Genomic DNA, 14,112 nt, shown 5'->3' with positions numbered 1-14,112 from the left:
ATGAGATGATGCCTTTCAGCATCTTCCTATATCGCTGCTGCCCGGGATTTGAACCAGCAACCTCTGGCTTGCTAATCAAGTCACTTTTCCCACTGCACCATTAGGTGGCTCTGCATATATGGTGGATCTTTAAATGCATCTTTAATACTAAAGTGTCCAAAAAGGCATCCCATACATACTTCTTTTGGAGCAAAACCACATTGAATCTTGTGTGACTTATTTAACAAATAAACATAGGATCAGGTTACAGTTATCAAGTTTCAAGACTGGCCTGGAGTCCATGGGTAAGATCAATCCCAGGTGACGATTGTAAGCAATTCTAGACATTTTAATAGTATGATGCAGTGAAACGTATGGGGGCGGGGAGCGGATCCAGAAACACTATTAAAAATATTCATATACCGCTTTTCAACAAGCAAGCGGGTTAATGACACCGGAAACATCCCCTGGTGGCTTGAACTGAGCTTTACTCATTTACCACTAAACGACGAACTTCTTGCCCAAGCCCAACCGGAGCTGGAAACTCTCTAGATCGTATTACACAAAGACTGTTCACGCCAGGGTAGAGGGATGTGCGCGCGCACACCCCCAAAGGCAAGCCCCAGCTCGTCTCTCAGCATCCCGCCCGTCGTCTTCCGATTGGCTCGCCCTGTTGTAAAAAGAGGGCAAGGAAATAGAGTCTTCCGTTCCATGAGCGGCGCTTCTAATCACGTGACAAAGGATTGGTCGCCTCGCAGGCTTTCATCTTAGGCTTGCTTGAGCTCGCCGCGGGGTCCTAGCGCCACCTGTCGCACGCTTCCGCGTAAGGCCGCCGAGCCTCAACAGGAGCGCCTTCCCCGGCCATGGAAGAAGAGACCTTGCTAGTGGCTGCAGCAGGGCGCAGGCAAGAGCACCCGGCGCTTGTTGCTGCTGGACCCGAAGCAGCGGCGGCAGAGGAGGATGAAGGGGACGGCTGCGCGGGGCTCTGGCAGCTACCTGTAGAGCACAGCGCGCGGAGACCCCACTGCGCCCGTTGCGGGTGAGTGGGAAAGCCGGGCCGTCATTGTCCCCTGTCACGTGATGATAATAAGCGGTGCAGGCGCCTTGCGCCCCCTGCTGGCCTAGAGGCCGGAGCTCAACCCCTTTCCCCCTCGGGGCCGGGGCCCCTGGAGACTCTCCTTTCTTCGAGTAGACCTAGCAGAGAGACGCCTTTAGTTGCCGGGAGCCCTGCAGAAAGTGTCGGGCCAATCGGAGCCAGATTCAGGGGGTGGATGATGGCCCATTGACACGTTTTCCTTGATAGCTTCGCCGTCTTCTTTGCCTGGGGCTTGCGCTGCCTCGCTGGCACCCCGCTAGAACACGCCGCAAGGGTCCTCCTCCTCCCCCGGTCTAGTCCCCAGCCAGAGCCACACCCACCGCTTGACTCTCCCTGGCCTGTCTCGGCAGGCAGACGCAACTCTCTTGGCTGCTGGGCTGGGACTGGGAGAGGTTCTTCGGCTGCCTGGGAGGATGCTGAGCTGCTGCTTCCATTCGGAGGCCCCGGGGAGGGAGAGTACAGCAGCATGCATGAGAGGGCACCGGTGGGGGGAGTGGAGAGGAAACAGCTGCTCCTCCTCTTCAGAGCGGCATGGTGAGCGCAGAAGAGGTTGTCCACTAGCTGATTGCTCCCAGGATGCAGGGATAGAGTGGAGAAGAATGCTGAAGCATATCTGTCCATGTCAGGAAGCGACTTCCAGGGGTTAAGGACATAGGAAGCTGCCATATACCGAGTCAGACCATTGGTCTATCTAGCTCAGTACTGTCTTCACAGACTGGCAGCAGCCTTCTCCAAGGTTGCAGGCAGGCAGGAATCCCGCTCAGTCCTATCTTGGAGAAGCCAGGGAGGGAACTTGAAACCTGCTCTTCCCAGAGTAACTCCATCCCTCAAGGGGAATATCCTGCATTGTGTCCAGGCACTGGAAGTGACAAATGACACTAGCATCTAATATGAATAAGTGTATGTATGCAGTCATCACACATGAGTTTCACATTTTTCTTCAAAGTGTTTTCTTTATATTGAAAACAGCATGTGATGCTGAGTGACTAGCTATTGACATAAGTGTAAGCTATTTGGTTTATGTTTTTCCATTATTGAAGTCAAGCACTCTATGCTTTGTAATCTGAATTTGCATGATTAGTGCAATTGTTAAGACAAGTTTCAGTGATGATGATTAGAGTTCATGACACCGAAGTTCTAATTCATTAAAAAAAGGAAAAAACCAACAGTGTTACTATAGTAGTTCCATAGACTTCAAGAGAACATCATTGAAATGATGTAAACTGCCTAGAGACATAGGTTTTGGGTGGTATAAAAATGTTAAATAAATAATAAAATGAAATCATGTTTGGAAAGATTTGTGAAGTGCACATTCTTGCAACTTTTAAGTTAGTAAAAAAAGATAACTTGCAGAGTAATGGTGGCCACCACTATCATCTATCTTTTGGGAATCATGACAGTCTTAGTTAAATTTGGATTTAAGATTGCTTATGCATCTAGAGTGGCACAGCAGGGAAATGCTTGACTAACAAGCAAAGGTTGCCAGTTCAAATCCCCACTGGTACCATATCAGGCAGCAGCAATATAGGAAGATGTTGAAAGGCATCGTCTCATAGAGCATTCCCTCTAAGAGGGAGTCCCAGACGTTGTTGACTCCCAGCATCGCCAGATATGATAGCCTTTAACTGGGAATTATGGGAGTTGTAGTCAACATCTGGGAATCCCTCTTAGAGGAAACACTGGTCTCATACTTCACGGGAAGAGGCAATGGTAAACCCCTCCTGTATTCTACCAAAGAAAACCACAGGTCTCTGTGGGTGCCAGGAGTAGAAATCATTTGAGGCACACTTTACCTTTTATGCATCTATTATCCAGCAGAGATGTGTTTAAATGATGCTCTACTGCCATCTAGTGGAAAACCAGAATCATTTGCAGTATAGGATCTCTTTAACCTATGTACTTCATCCAAAGACAATTCTGTGACTTTCTTCCTGGAAGTAAGTCCTGAGCTAAGTGGGATTTACTCCCAGATAAGAGTGCATAGCATTGCAACTTTATGAATTTACATAAGACTCTTGTCCTCAAAATGTTTGTTCCACTTCTAAATTCACTCCTTGGTATATGGAAGAACTACGTACGGGAGCTGAAGCAGTTGGGTAGACAACTAAAATGCAAGTGAAGAAGGACGTGGCTTGAATCTGACAGATTACAGCACAGAGCACAATTTATTATTTATTATTATTTATTTATTAGATTGAAGATTATTCAATCTAATTAGATTGAATAATCTAATTTATTAATAATCTAATGAAGATTAGATTATTTATTAGATTTATTAAATTGAAGATCTATGTGGCAAAGCAGCAATTCCAGCAGAACTGTTGAGGGAACTTATATAGGCCCCTTCCACTCTGGCTTTGGAACCATCAGTTAGCTACTGTGAAACTTTCAATGAGTTTTTTGTGGACAAAAGCTCTCTTATTCGAGCCAACCTAAATTCCATTGTTGGTGCAGCATCTTTAGCTGGGGTATCCAGTAACTCCTCTTGTGTGATTATATTGGATCAGTTTCAGTTTGTGACTCTTGATGATGTGAACAAGCTGCTTGGAGCTACCACCAGTTGTCTTGGCCCTTGTCCAACATGGCTTATATTATCAAGCAGGGAGATTGTTGGAGAGGACCTGGTTGAGATAACAAATGCTTTTCTGAGGGAAGGTAGGATGCTTGCTTAAAGGAGGCAATTATTCAACCTCTTTTAAAGAAGCCTCAGAGTTAGGTGATGATAGTCCTTCTGTTTTTGGCCAAGGTGATGGCCTCTTAATTCCAGGCTGTCTTGGATGAAACAGATTATGTAGACTGATTTCAAACTGGATTTGGGGCAGGTTATGGGGTGGAGACTGCTTTGGTCAGCCTGATGGATGATCTCCAAAGGGGAATTGACAGTGTGTCTCTGTTGGTACTTTTAGATCTCTTGGCAGCTTTTCATACCATTAACCATGATATCCATCTGAATCACCTGTGAGGACTTGGTGTAGGGGACACTGCTTTGCAGTGGTTCTGCTCATACCTCTTGGGCAGATTTCAGAAGCTGTTATATGGAAATTGCTGCTCTACAAAGCAAAAGCTCCATCAGGGCTCCATTTTGTCTCCAATGCTTTTTAACATCTACATCAAGCCATTGGGAGAGATCATCAGGGGATTTGATGCAGGGTGTTATCAGTACACTGATGACACCCAAATCCAGGGGCGGAGCCACAATTGGGCAAACTAGTTCAAAGAACCTGGGCCACCACCAGTCAGGAGCCATGAGTGTGGCCCCAGACACGCCCTCTGTGTCTGATGTCAGACACGGGGGTGTTATTTCGGTCCCAAATGGAGCCACGCTGCCCCGTTTGGAGCTGAAATCTGCTCGTGCTGTGTTGGCAGGGAAACCAGGAGCGGCTCTCCCTAATGCCAGACACGGGAGCATTATTTCAGTCCAGGTCCATAAGCGGCAGGTCCCTAAGATATTCAGGAGAGGTTCGTTTGGTGGTGACTCAAAGGTGTAGTTGCCCCAGGGCTGTGGAATGCACTTCCTGCTGAGATTAGAGCTGCCCTATCCCTGTTGTGTCTTTAGTAGCTTTCCTAAAACACAACTGTTCAGCCAAGCTTTTTATTTAGGTTTTTTTGCAATGGATATTTTAATCTGATTTTTATGTTTGAACTGTTAAATTCTGGGTTTGTTATGCTGTAAACCGCCTGGTGACTTTGGTAGTGAGCGCAGTATACAAATTAAGTGTTTGATTATTTACAAGTGTCTATGGAATTCACAATAATGTGGCAGCACATATTGCAGGGTACCATTGTAAGTATTTTAAAACTGGCATGGGCCACACATTAAAAAAAACCCAAAATAGGGTGTATTGCTGATCCAAAAAAGAATGTAGAGGCAAAGAGAGAGAGAGAGACCAGAACAAGAAACTAATGTAACTAGCTGACCTGGCACAGAGCATCTGCACCCCTTGTTTTCTCTGTCTCCCCCCACCCCCCGCTCCAGCCCTGGCTGCCACTTCCTCTTTCCAGGCGGCACCGCCTGGCAGCCGACTTGGCCAGCAACATGGCTTCCTCTCACTGGCCACTCGCCTTCCTCTCCCCCTCTCCTCACTCGTGAAATCTCATAAGAGCTACCACGCATGGGATTAGCCATGGGTATGTCTTAGTAAGTTTTTCATACATATATGGTTGCCAAAAATTGAGAATGTACCTGAAAATGGGTTTATTAATATAATTTACAAGTTCTACATAGAACTGCACACATTTAAAATCATACCATAAAGAAAATTCTTGTCCAGACAACAGTATAATACAAAATTACAAAAGAATATATAAATATGTCCCTGAATAGTCAAAGTAGGCTCACAGTGAGCCAAAGTCCTTATGGAGACCAAATACCTTTCCACCAAATAAGAAGTTGTCATTTCAAAGTGTAAGAGTCCTTTTCAGTGGGTCATTTCCAATGGGTCAGATGTATTTTAACATATGTCTTCCTCAGTGACCCATACCTTCATAAAAACATCACTTTTACAGATTTCCGTAGACAATCAAATTATATAACCCCAAGTTGCTATGATCCCCACACAATCCTTATCCTCATCACAGACTGGAAAGAACAAAACAAGCTTACCAATTATCTTGACTCACACATTGGCACACTGTTCCTCCTGTGTATAAGGCCCTCTTTTTTTTCTTTTTAAAGATTTTATAATTAAAAAGTTAAAAAGTGACTCTTCATCAACTTAAACTATAACGTTCTCTTAACACATTACAAGGGCCATCCTATGATCTGGGGAGTCCAGTTGATATGACAGTTGCATCTGTTTATTGAAGATAATGATCTCAGAATTCTGGTGTACTCTTGAAACCTCTAAGCTTGACTACTTCAATACACTCTACATGGGGCTGCCTTTGTATGTGGTTTGGAAACTTCAGTTGGTCTAAAATGCAGTAGCTAGATTGGTCTCTGGGGTTTCTCAGAGAAACCATATTAGGCCTGTTTTAAAACAATTGCATTGCCTGCCAATAGGTTTCTAGGCAAAATACAAAGTGCTGGTAATTATCTTTAAAACCCTAAACTAGGGATGTGCAAACAGGTTCGACGTCGAACATGTTTGACGTTGAACCTGTTCGATTCGATGGTTTGGGGTTGAACTGAACCATCACCTGTTCTGTCCAACCCTCGACCGAACACCTTGACTATTCAGGGGGTTTGCGGATTTAAAAAAAAAAAGTTTTACTTACTTTGAGGGAGTTGTTGGAGACAGCGGGGGAGTGTGTGTGTCCCGCAGAGGTTCCCCTCCCCTCACTGGCCTTCCTTTTGGCTCTTTGGTCCATTCTGGCCTTCCCCCTCCAGCGCAGCAGCTATTTTGGAGGCCGCAGCAACTGCGCTATTGGTCTCTGCGTGACCTGGTTTTCCTCCATCGTGTGAATAGCCTCAAAATGAAACCTCTGGATTGACTAACATATTATAACTACTAGAAATCTGTCCTTGACTCATCGGAGTAGTACTTTCTCCCTGTTTCACTTCCCTGTCTTCTTGCCCTTTTTGCAGCAGAGGCACATGAGACTGAGAAAATTATACATGGAGTAGAGAGAGTGGACAGAGAAAAAAATTTCTTCCTCTCACAACACTTGAACCAGGGCTTATCCCATTAAACTGAAGGCTGGAAGGCTTAGAACCAACAAAAAGAAAGTACTTCTTCACACAGCACATAATTACTTCATGGAACTCTCTGCCACAGGATGTGGTGATGGATGGCTTTAAAATGGGTTTAGACAAATTCACAGAGGACAGTGACTACTAGTCTGGTGTCTATAGGCCACCTCCAGCCTCAGAGGCAAGATGCCTCTCAATACCGGTTGCAGAGGAGCAACAGCAGGAGAGAGGGCATGCCCTCACCTCTTGCCTGTGGGCTTCCCAGAGGCATCTGGTGGGCCACTGTGAGAAACAGGATGCTGGACTAGATAGGCCTTGGGCCTGATCCAGCAGGCTGTTCTTATGTTTGTTTTCATCCTATCTTATTTGGCATCCTCACTTTTTTATTTGGTTAAAAAAAAATCTCAGTTTGCATTTATGAATGCAAGAAATTACTGTCTAAAATGATATGTATTATACATGCCTGTCAGTCAAAGAATTCACAAACTGCTGTTTGTATAAAAGATTCAAATGAGCGCACCAAGTAGAGACTTGCAAATAGCTGTTTTGTGTCCAAGGGCTATGAGAGACTGAACTGTGAAGTTTATATCAGAGGAGTTTTGATATAAAATATCATTCCACAATCCTTTCATGACCTGTGAACTTTCAATCCTAATTGTGCTATGCACTAGGCTTGACATTTTTCCTCTTGTCAGTCATGACTATCATCACCAAGAGAGATTTATTCAATATAACGTTTGAGATTCGTCCATCACAGAAAGGAGGGTAAAGTCTTTGAAATAGCTCATTCATTATTCACAAAGAAAGGCTGCATTGGCTTAGAGAATTGATACACTGGCTAATGTGTCAGATGGTGGGAGTATGTTTTTTTAAAGATAAAATGAGTGAGAGATGTTTTAGTCCCTCCTAATTAAGTCCCTAATGGGTATGTTTACAAGCCATCGGGGCTTTTTGGAAAAAGATGAGGCTCTTCTGTCAATCTTAAGCCAGACAAAGTAGAATTACTCATACTTCTTACTGTGTGCTTTCTCCAATTCTCCATAAATTAGACCTGGATAAGTGCTACTGTGGTAATAGTAGGTACTTTTTTTGCAACAAATTTCATTGTTTAAACAGATTGTTTTTTCTTATTTATTTATCTCATTATTCAAATAGATGTGTTTATATGATTCCTCAGATCCGTTAAAGATGTTATTTTAATGAGTCATTCTGAAGATGGTTCCCCCCATATTCATTTCAATATTCATTTTTTCCAGTATTTTTCAATATCCCAAGTAGTGAGGCCTTCTTCAGACACCAAGTTTGTCTTATGGCATACACCCCATGTTTGTCCATCTTTTGTGCTGCCTATACATGCATTTTCAATACGTATTACTATGTACTTGCTGGGCTGGGCGCATGGAATCTGTGTCTCTAGTTTCCCTTCCTGCCGCCATTCCCTGCCCCCCCCATTTTGTTTCCCGCGTTGCCACTTTCCTCTCCCACTGCCAGCTGTGCTCGCGAACTCTTGTGAGAGCTGCCACACATGGGATTAGCGATGGGTACGCCTTAGAGAAATAGATAGATAGAAAATAGATTGACACTAGAGTTGCGTTTCCCAAATGTTTTGAAATTGTGCCCCTGCTCCTTCTGTGAAAAGGATATTATTGCTCAGTAGAAACACTCACACTCTCTTGCCCAGCTATTCTTGTGTATCTGCTGAGGTCAGCTTGAGATGCCAGTAACAGGTTAGCTGTGTGCGTGCTCCTCAGGAGGGCTTAGTAGTTTGGTTGTCCTGTCAGGATGGCAGACTTGCTCTATGGACTGGGATACAGTGTCAAGGAGATATTTGCGTATTACAAATAAAATCGTTGCTATTGTATGTCCTTATAAAATCAGTGTTGTGTCCACGCTTAGAATGCTGAGTACTCCCCATCTCAAAATATACATGGTAGAATTGGAAGAGGTGCTGAAAAGGGCAACTAAAATGACCTGGCTCGGAACGTGGGGGGGTGGGGGTGGGCAGCAAGGGGGAAAGCCTTTGAGAAAGCCTGAAGTGTTTAGGATTCTTTAGTTTAGTGGGAAAGTGATAGCGTTATGTATGGTTTAGGGGAAACATTTAAATAAAAGGTTTTTCTCCCTGTTCCATGATAGGGATGTACACAGAACCAGTTCAGAGGCCCTTTATGGGCCTCCGAAACTGTTTGAATGACCGGCGATTCCACCAGTTCGCAGGCGGGGGAGCACATGTGCGCCGGGTATTTCCTTTTACTTCTGGCCGAAGAGGACACCGGGGTGGCAGGAAGGTACTCTGCTGCCCCAACAGACTTTTTAAATGGAGTGCCAGTGGGGAAAATGTGGTGGGAGGGGTAAAGGTACCCTTCCCCACCCTTAAATGTATGCCCCCCCGCCTTCGAACCACCCCCCGCCAGTTCCATGTACATCCCTATTGCATGATGCTTAAACTTGGGGTTATCCACTGAAATCAATTGTCAGGGGATGCAGGGCAGATGGAAGAAAGTACTTCTTCACACAACACACAATTAGCTTATTGCATTCACTCACATGGGGATGTGATGAACCAACTTAGATGACTTTAAAAGGCAATTATACAATTTCAGGGCAGAGATATCTGTCTTGGTTACTGATCATGATAACTGTCTCCTAATTCAGATATAGGCAATATACCTGGGAGTACCAGTTGATGAGGGATAGAAATGACTGGGAGGCTATTATCTGCATGCCCTGCTTGTGGGCTTTCTAGAGGTATGTGGTAAGTTACTGGGGGAAACGAATGATGGACTTGGGCTCTTAGTTGGATTTAGCAGTATAGGAGTATAAAGCTCTAATGTATATGGGTCATTCCCCTTGTGACTAAGGAGATTGCTGGTTTGAGAGTTGGAATTAGCTTGACGGTAAACAAGGATGTATTCCTTTTCCATTCAAATGAATAGGCTATTTGTCATTGATTTAAATGGATCTGGTATCTATTCCATTGTTCATTCCCCACTGACATGAATAAGAGTTTCAGTGTAGTACACATGTAAACAGAAGTGCTTTGCACAATTTCCATGTCAATGGGGCAATGCAAGAAAAATTCCCAGTGGCTTGCATCTTCCCTGTCTTCCTACATCTTACAAATTTGCACTTTGAACTTTTATTTTTCCAGGTCTTGTCTGAAGTGCATTGACATTGGACTTTTAAGAATAATTACATATGTGATGCTGAGTATAATGTTCCAGCAATACGCCCATTATTATGACAGGCTGTGTGGATGGAGGAAAAGCTTTTATTGTTGCAAGGATCCTTGGGGTGGTGCAGTGCATTGGTTTGTGCTCTGCACACTTGAATGCATGGGACCATTCACCTTTAAAAGTTTGATACTGTATACCACTTTCCAACATAAATGCTTTCAAAGTAAAATATATAAGAAAATGGTTCCCTGTCCCTAAAGGGCTCACAGTCTTAAATACATAAAAACAAGTAGCTGTCACAGGAAAGACACTATGGAAACAGGGATAGTTGCTGTCTCCCCGATAATTATAGGAGAACTTCCACTTTAAAAGGCTAATTGGACAGCCTCTTTGTCCAGTTAGCAGGGAGAAGGTATCCATGTCAGTGAGGGCTAGGCTACCCATTTTCAGAGATACAGGGCAGGTTTTACAGTGCTTCACCATTCCAATAGGAAAATGCCATTCACTTGTATAGGGAAAAAGTCAAGGAATGCACTTAGAGATACAACTGGTGGTGTAGGGTTATTCTCTGTCCTAGTTGATACCAGCCACTGAGAACTAAGCTTGCTCCAAGCTTAAACCCATCCTGGGTCCTGTTTCAAACAGCACAGTCCTAGGCATGTTAATTCGGAAGTATTTTGTGGGGCTTACTTCCCCACAGAAGAGTGCTTAGAATTGCCATTTTGATCACATTAGAATGTGGTGTGATTTGCGGAGTGGGCCAAATTTTGAACATGAGATTTATAGATCAGCTTTAGTGAGAAAAGTTGATTTCTTATACCATCTGACCTATATTTAACAATTATGAATATTAGCAATCTGTGAAAGCATGTTTAATTGTTTGACTAGTTTTTGCTAAGCTTATTTTATGTCAGTGCAGAAATGTGCACCATCATATTTGTTGGCATTGCTGGGTAACATTGCAGCAACCCTTTTTTCTTATATTGTGTGCTGGCATAATGTTAGGATGCTATATTCTAGATTCTTAAGATAATAGCATCACGAGTTAAGATGAGGTTTTAAGACTTTATGGGGGTAGCTCATTACACGATGAGTTGTGATTCTTCCCCTGCCCCAGGTCATTTTATCTTGTGCCCAGTCAGTGTGTCAGCTACCTGTTTGATCTGTTGACAGAAAAAGGAAAGAAAAAATAGGCACCACTGCATGACCCTGTCCCTTGGTTTAGGAGAACAGGCGCCTGAGACTGTACAAGTGCCTAATCTTGTTAATTAATGTCACTACCCTTTTGATCAGATTTGTCTTTTTTAATTATATTAACTGCATTGCGCCTTGAGGAATGTGTCTTATTGTACATGATTGAGGAAAGGACATTTCAATGTAAATTGAAGAGAAATATCATAAGCTATAATAATAATTAAAAATGTTCACTTAAAAGGTGACCGATTTTAGAAAAATGAACAATTAGCTTTTATGTCTTTCAATATCTAGTATATTGTGGTAGCAATGGTGATAAACTGCTGTTTGTGTACAAATGAAGTGTATTTCATTTGTTAGCCTCTGCTAACAGAGCAAAGAAACACATTTTAAAGTGGCAATTCTCTTAAATTTAGCAGGAGGATTGCAACTGTCCCTATCCAACCCCAGCATAGCATCCCTCCGGTGGCTGTTGTTAGGATCTGCTTTATTTTCCAATAACAGTAGATTTAATAATAAAGTTGAAATAATAGTTCTGTTTAGAGGCATTATGTATCTTTGGATCATAGACTGGAGATACCTTAAAGGTAAAGTCTGCTGTCAAGTCGGTGTCGACTCCTGGAGACAACAGAGCCCTGTGGTTGTCTTTGGTAGAATACAGGAGGGGTTTACCATTGCCATCTCCCGCGCAGTATGAGCTGATGCCTTTTGGCATCTTCCTATATCACTGCTGCTCGATATAGGTGTTTCCCATAGCCTGGGAAACATACCAGCGGGGACTCAAACCGGCAACCTTTGGCTTGCTAGTCAAGTCATTTCCCCGCAGCGCCATTAGGTAGCTGTGAGGAGATACTTTACAGAACTCTAAAGATTACAGAATGGGCCAGGAGAGCTTCCACATGGTGTCTGTTAGGAATAAGAGTGATCTCTTCCACAGAGTTGCCACCATGATGCACAGCATACTGGTAACTTGTAAGGCAGCCCTCATGTTATTGAAAATGAACAGTTGTGCAAGTGGTGTTATCTCATCTATTCCCATTTGCTGGATTGAGAATAACTACATAGGGGCTACTTTATGAGTCCGCAATGGCCCTGGCCTGGCTTGAATCATTGCTGGTACACTGCGCATCATGTCATCCACTATTGACTATTGGTGGATGGTTTTTTCTGCAATTTATTCTATACAATGTACAGAAACAGAAAAAGACATTTGCTACTAAGCAAATCTATCATTTAGAAAATCCTACAGAATTGGTTGATGTTGATTATTACATGTTGATTATTACTTTCTCAGGATTTTGTACCATGATAAGTTGCAACTTTTTTTTCTTGAAGCAATAAGAATTATGGTCTTGCTTTCATCAGCATTTCAATCATGTTTGATATCTCTTTAATCTTAATTGGTTCTGTCAAGTTCCTAAGATTGTTACAAGGCTTTAACTGCGGGGTGCAGAGACAGAAAATCCAGCCAACTAGAGTAATGAAATGTTCCCTGAAAATAATGTGATAAGGGTTTCAAAATATGTAGGGAAACGTATTCAAGAGATTTTTTGTAAAGCAGCCTTCAGAGCACAAAGCAATGTAAAACAGTTGATTCTTACCATACTGTAAAGAAGCTTCTCAAACATCTTTTGAAGAGAGTGAGAGAGTTTGTGCTCAATGAATCCTATTGAATAGATTTTGTGAGGCAGTGTGATCTTCTGTAATTCCACTGATTCACTCAGCATCATTTTTACGAACTGTTAAGACCAATTTTCTTTGACTTGGGAATTCTTAGCAACACTTTCTAATTTGCAAACCAGAAAGCAGCAAAGTATAAATGGAATGGTGCACTTTCTCTGCAGGCATCGCATGGTTGGTGAGGAACATTATAGCATTGAGAACCTGCAGCAGCAGATCTTCATATCAGAGCTGGCCTCTCTTACGAAGATGGGAACCTTTTTGAGAGTTTTTGGTTTAAAAGGCAGATATTAAATCTGTTAAATCAAACTGAATAAACACAAATAACCTGTAGGGAACCGATAGGACCTGCTGCATCTTGACTGGTATTGTTGTAAAAATCTGAGTCAAAGAGATCTTCTAAAATGGTGTGACTGTGGTTCCTAAAGTACTCTACTCATTGTAGTTACTAAATCTATGTTAAAAGGAAGCCTACAAAAAATAAGGGATGCAGCCCTGCACACATTGACATCAGCTGGACTTAAGCAACCTAACTGTGCACAAGATCTTGCAACCAAGATCCATATAGGCAGATTCTATCATTACTCCACTGGTACAGGTCTTAGTGGTGCATAATTCCTTCCAGCACTGCAAGGTAATATCAGAAGCCGCAGTGTTTTGTGGTTTCTCCCCTTGCCACTGTCAACATCTGAAACCTGGGGAATTGGCACATGAGGAATTGTAGCATGAGCCCTTCCCTTGTCATCTGGGGCTTCTTGCATTACCCTGGCAGCATAGGAAGGAAGAGTGCTGCAGAGGTTCCCATGCTGCTGGAGGAATGCTCTACTTATAGAGCATGCGGCCCTTGGCCTGGCTGTAGTCACTGTCCTGCATGAAGCTGATGTGTGATTCGGAGAGCTCTGGGCATTTATTTTATACAAGTATTTGTATCTTGCTTTTCCAGCAGTGCCCAAGGTGACTTAAAACAGTTGAATAAGAACATTAAAAGTTTATAAATACAACTAAAAAGAAGATAACTGGTGATAAGATAGAATTTAAAAAAGAGTGGATATCCCAAGAACTAATTAAAATCATTACAACTTGGTGAAAATCAATGGAACCACCCAGTCAAAAACCCACTTTTTAAGAGTTGTACATTGCTTTCATGAGCAAACTATACACAGGAAATGAGCCTACCGAGAAAGAGAATTCCAAGACACATTCCATAGGCTTGCCCTCCTCTTGCTGTCTCTTCCTCTGATGCCTGTCATGAGAAATAAGTCGGGTAGACAGCTGACTGCAGCAGCGAGGAAGGGTGGAAATAGACTTGGCTGTCTAAGTCCTGGAAAGTGCCCTCTGGCCAAAATAGATGTAAGCTG

The 14,112-nt window shown here is 43.0% G+C and overlaps 1 protein-coding gene across 3 annotated transcripts in view; it reads left to right on the top strand.

Annotated features, from left to right (window-relative positions):
• The first annotated feature begins 666 nt into the window (after positions 1-666).
• The window catches only part of DTWD2 (DTW domain containing 2), a 112,762-nt gene continuing 99,316 nt past the window's right edge, over positions 667-14,112 (top strand). Inside the window, exon 1 of one of the 3 annotated variants that reach the window (XM_053302641.1) lies at positions 667-1,018. In XM_053302641.1, coding sequence (XP_053158616.1) covers positions 843-1,018 — 176 coding nt within the window. In that variant the 5' untranslated portion in view covers positions 667-842. Of the gene's footprint in view, positions 1,019-1,105; positions 1,610-14,112 lie in introns of those variants that run through there. The other 2 variants (XM_053302640.1, XM_053302642.1) reach the window with 2 other exon arrangements.

This window comes from Hemicordylus capensis, chromosome 2, assembly GCF_027244095.1.
Source record: "Hemicordylus capensis ecotype Gifberg chromosome 2, rHemCap1.1.pri, whole genome shotgun sequence".
Classification (NCBI taxonomy): domain Eukaryota; kingdom Metazoa; phylum Chordata; class Lepidosauria; order Squamata; family Cordylidae; genus Hemicordylus; species Hemicordylus capensis.
The sequence above is the reverse complement of the archived record's forward strand: the minus strand, read 5'-3'. Positions and strand labels throughout refer to the sequence as shown.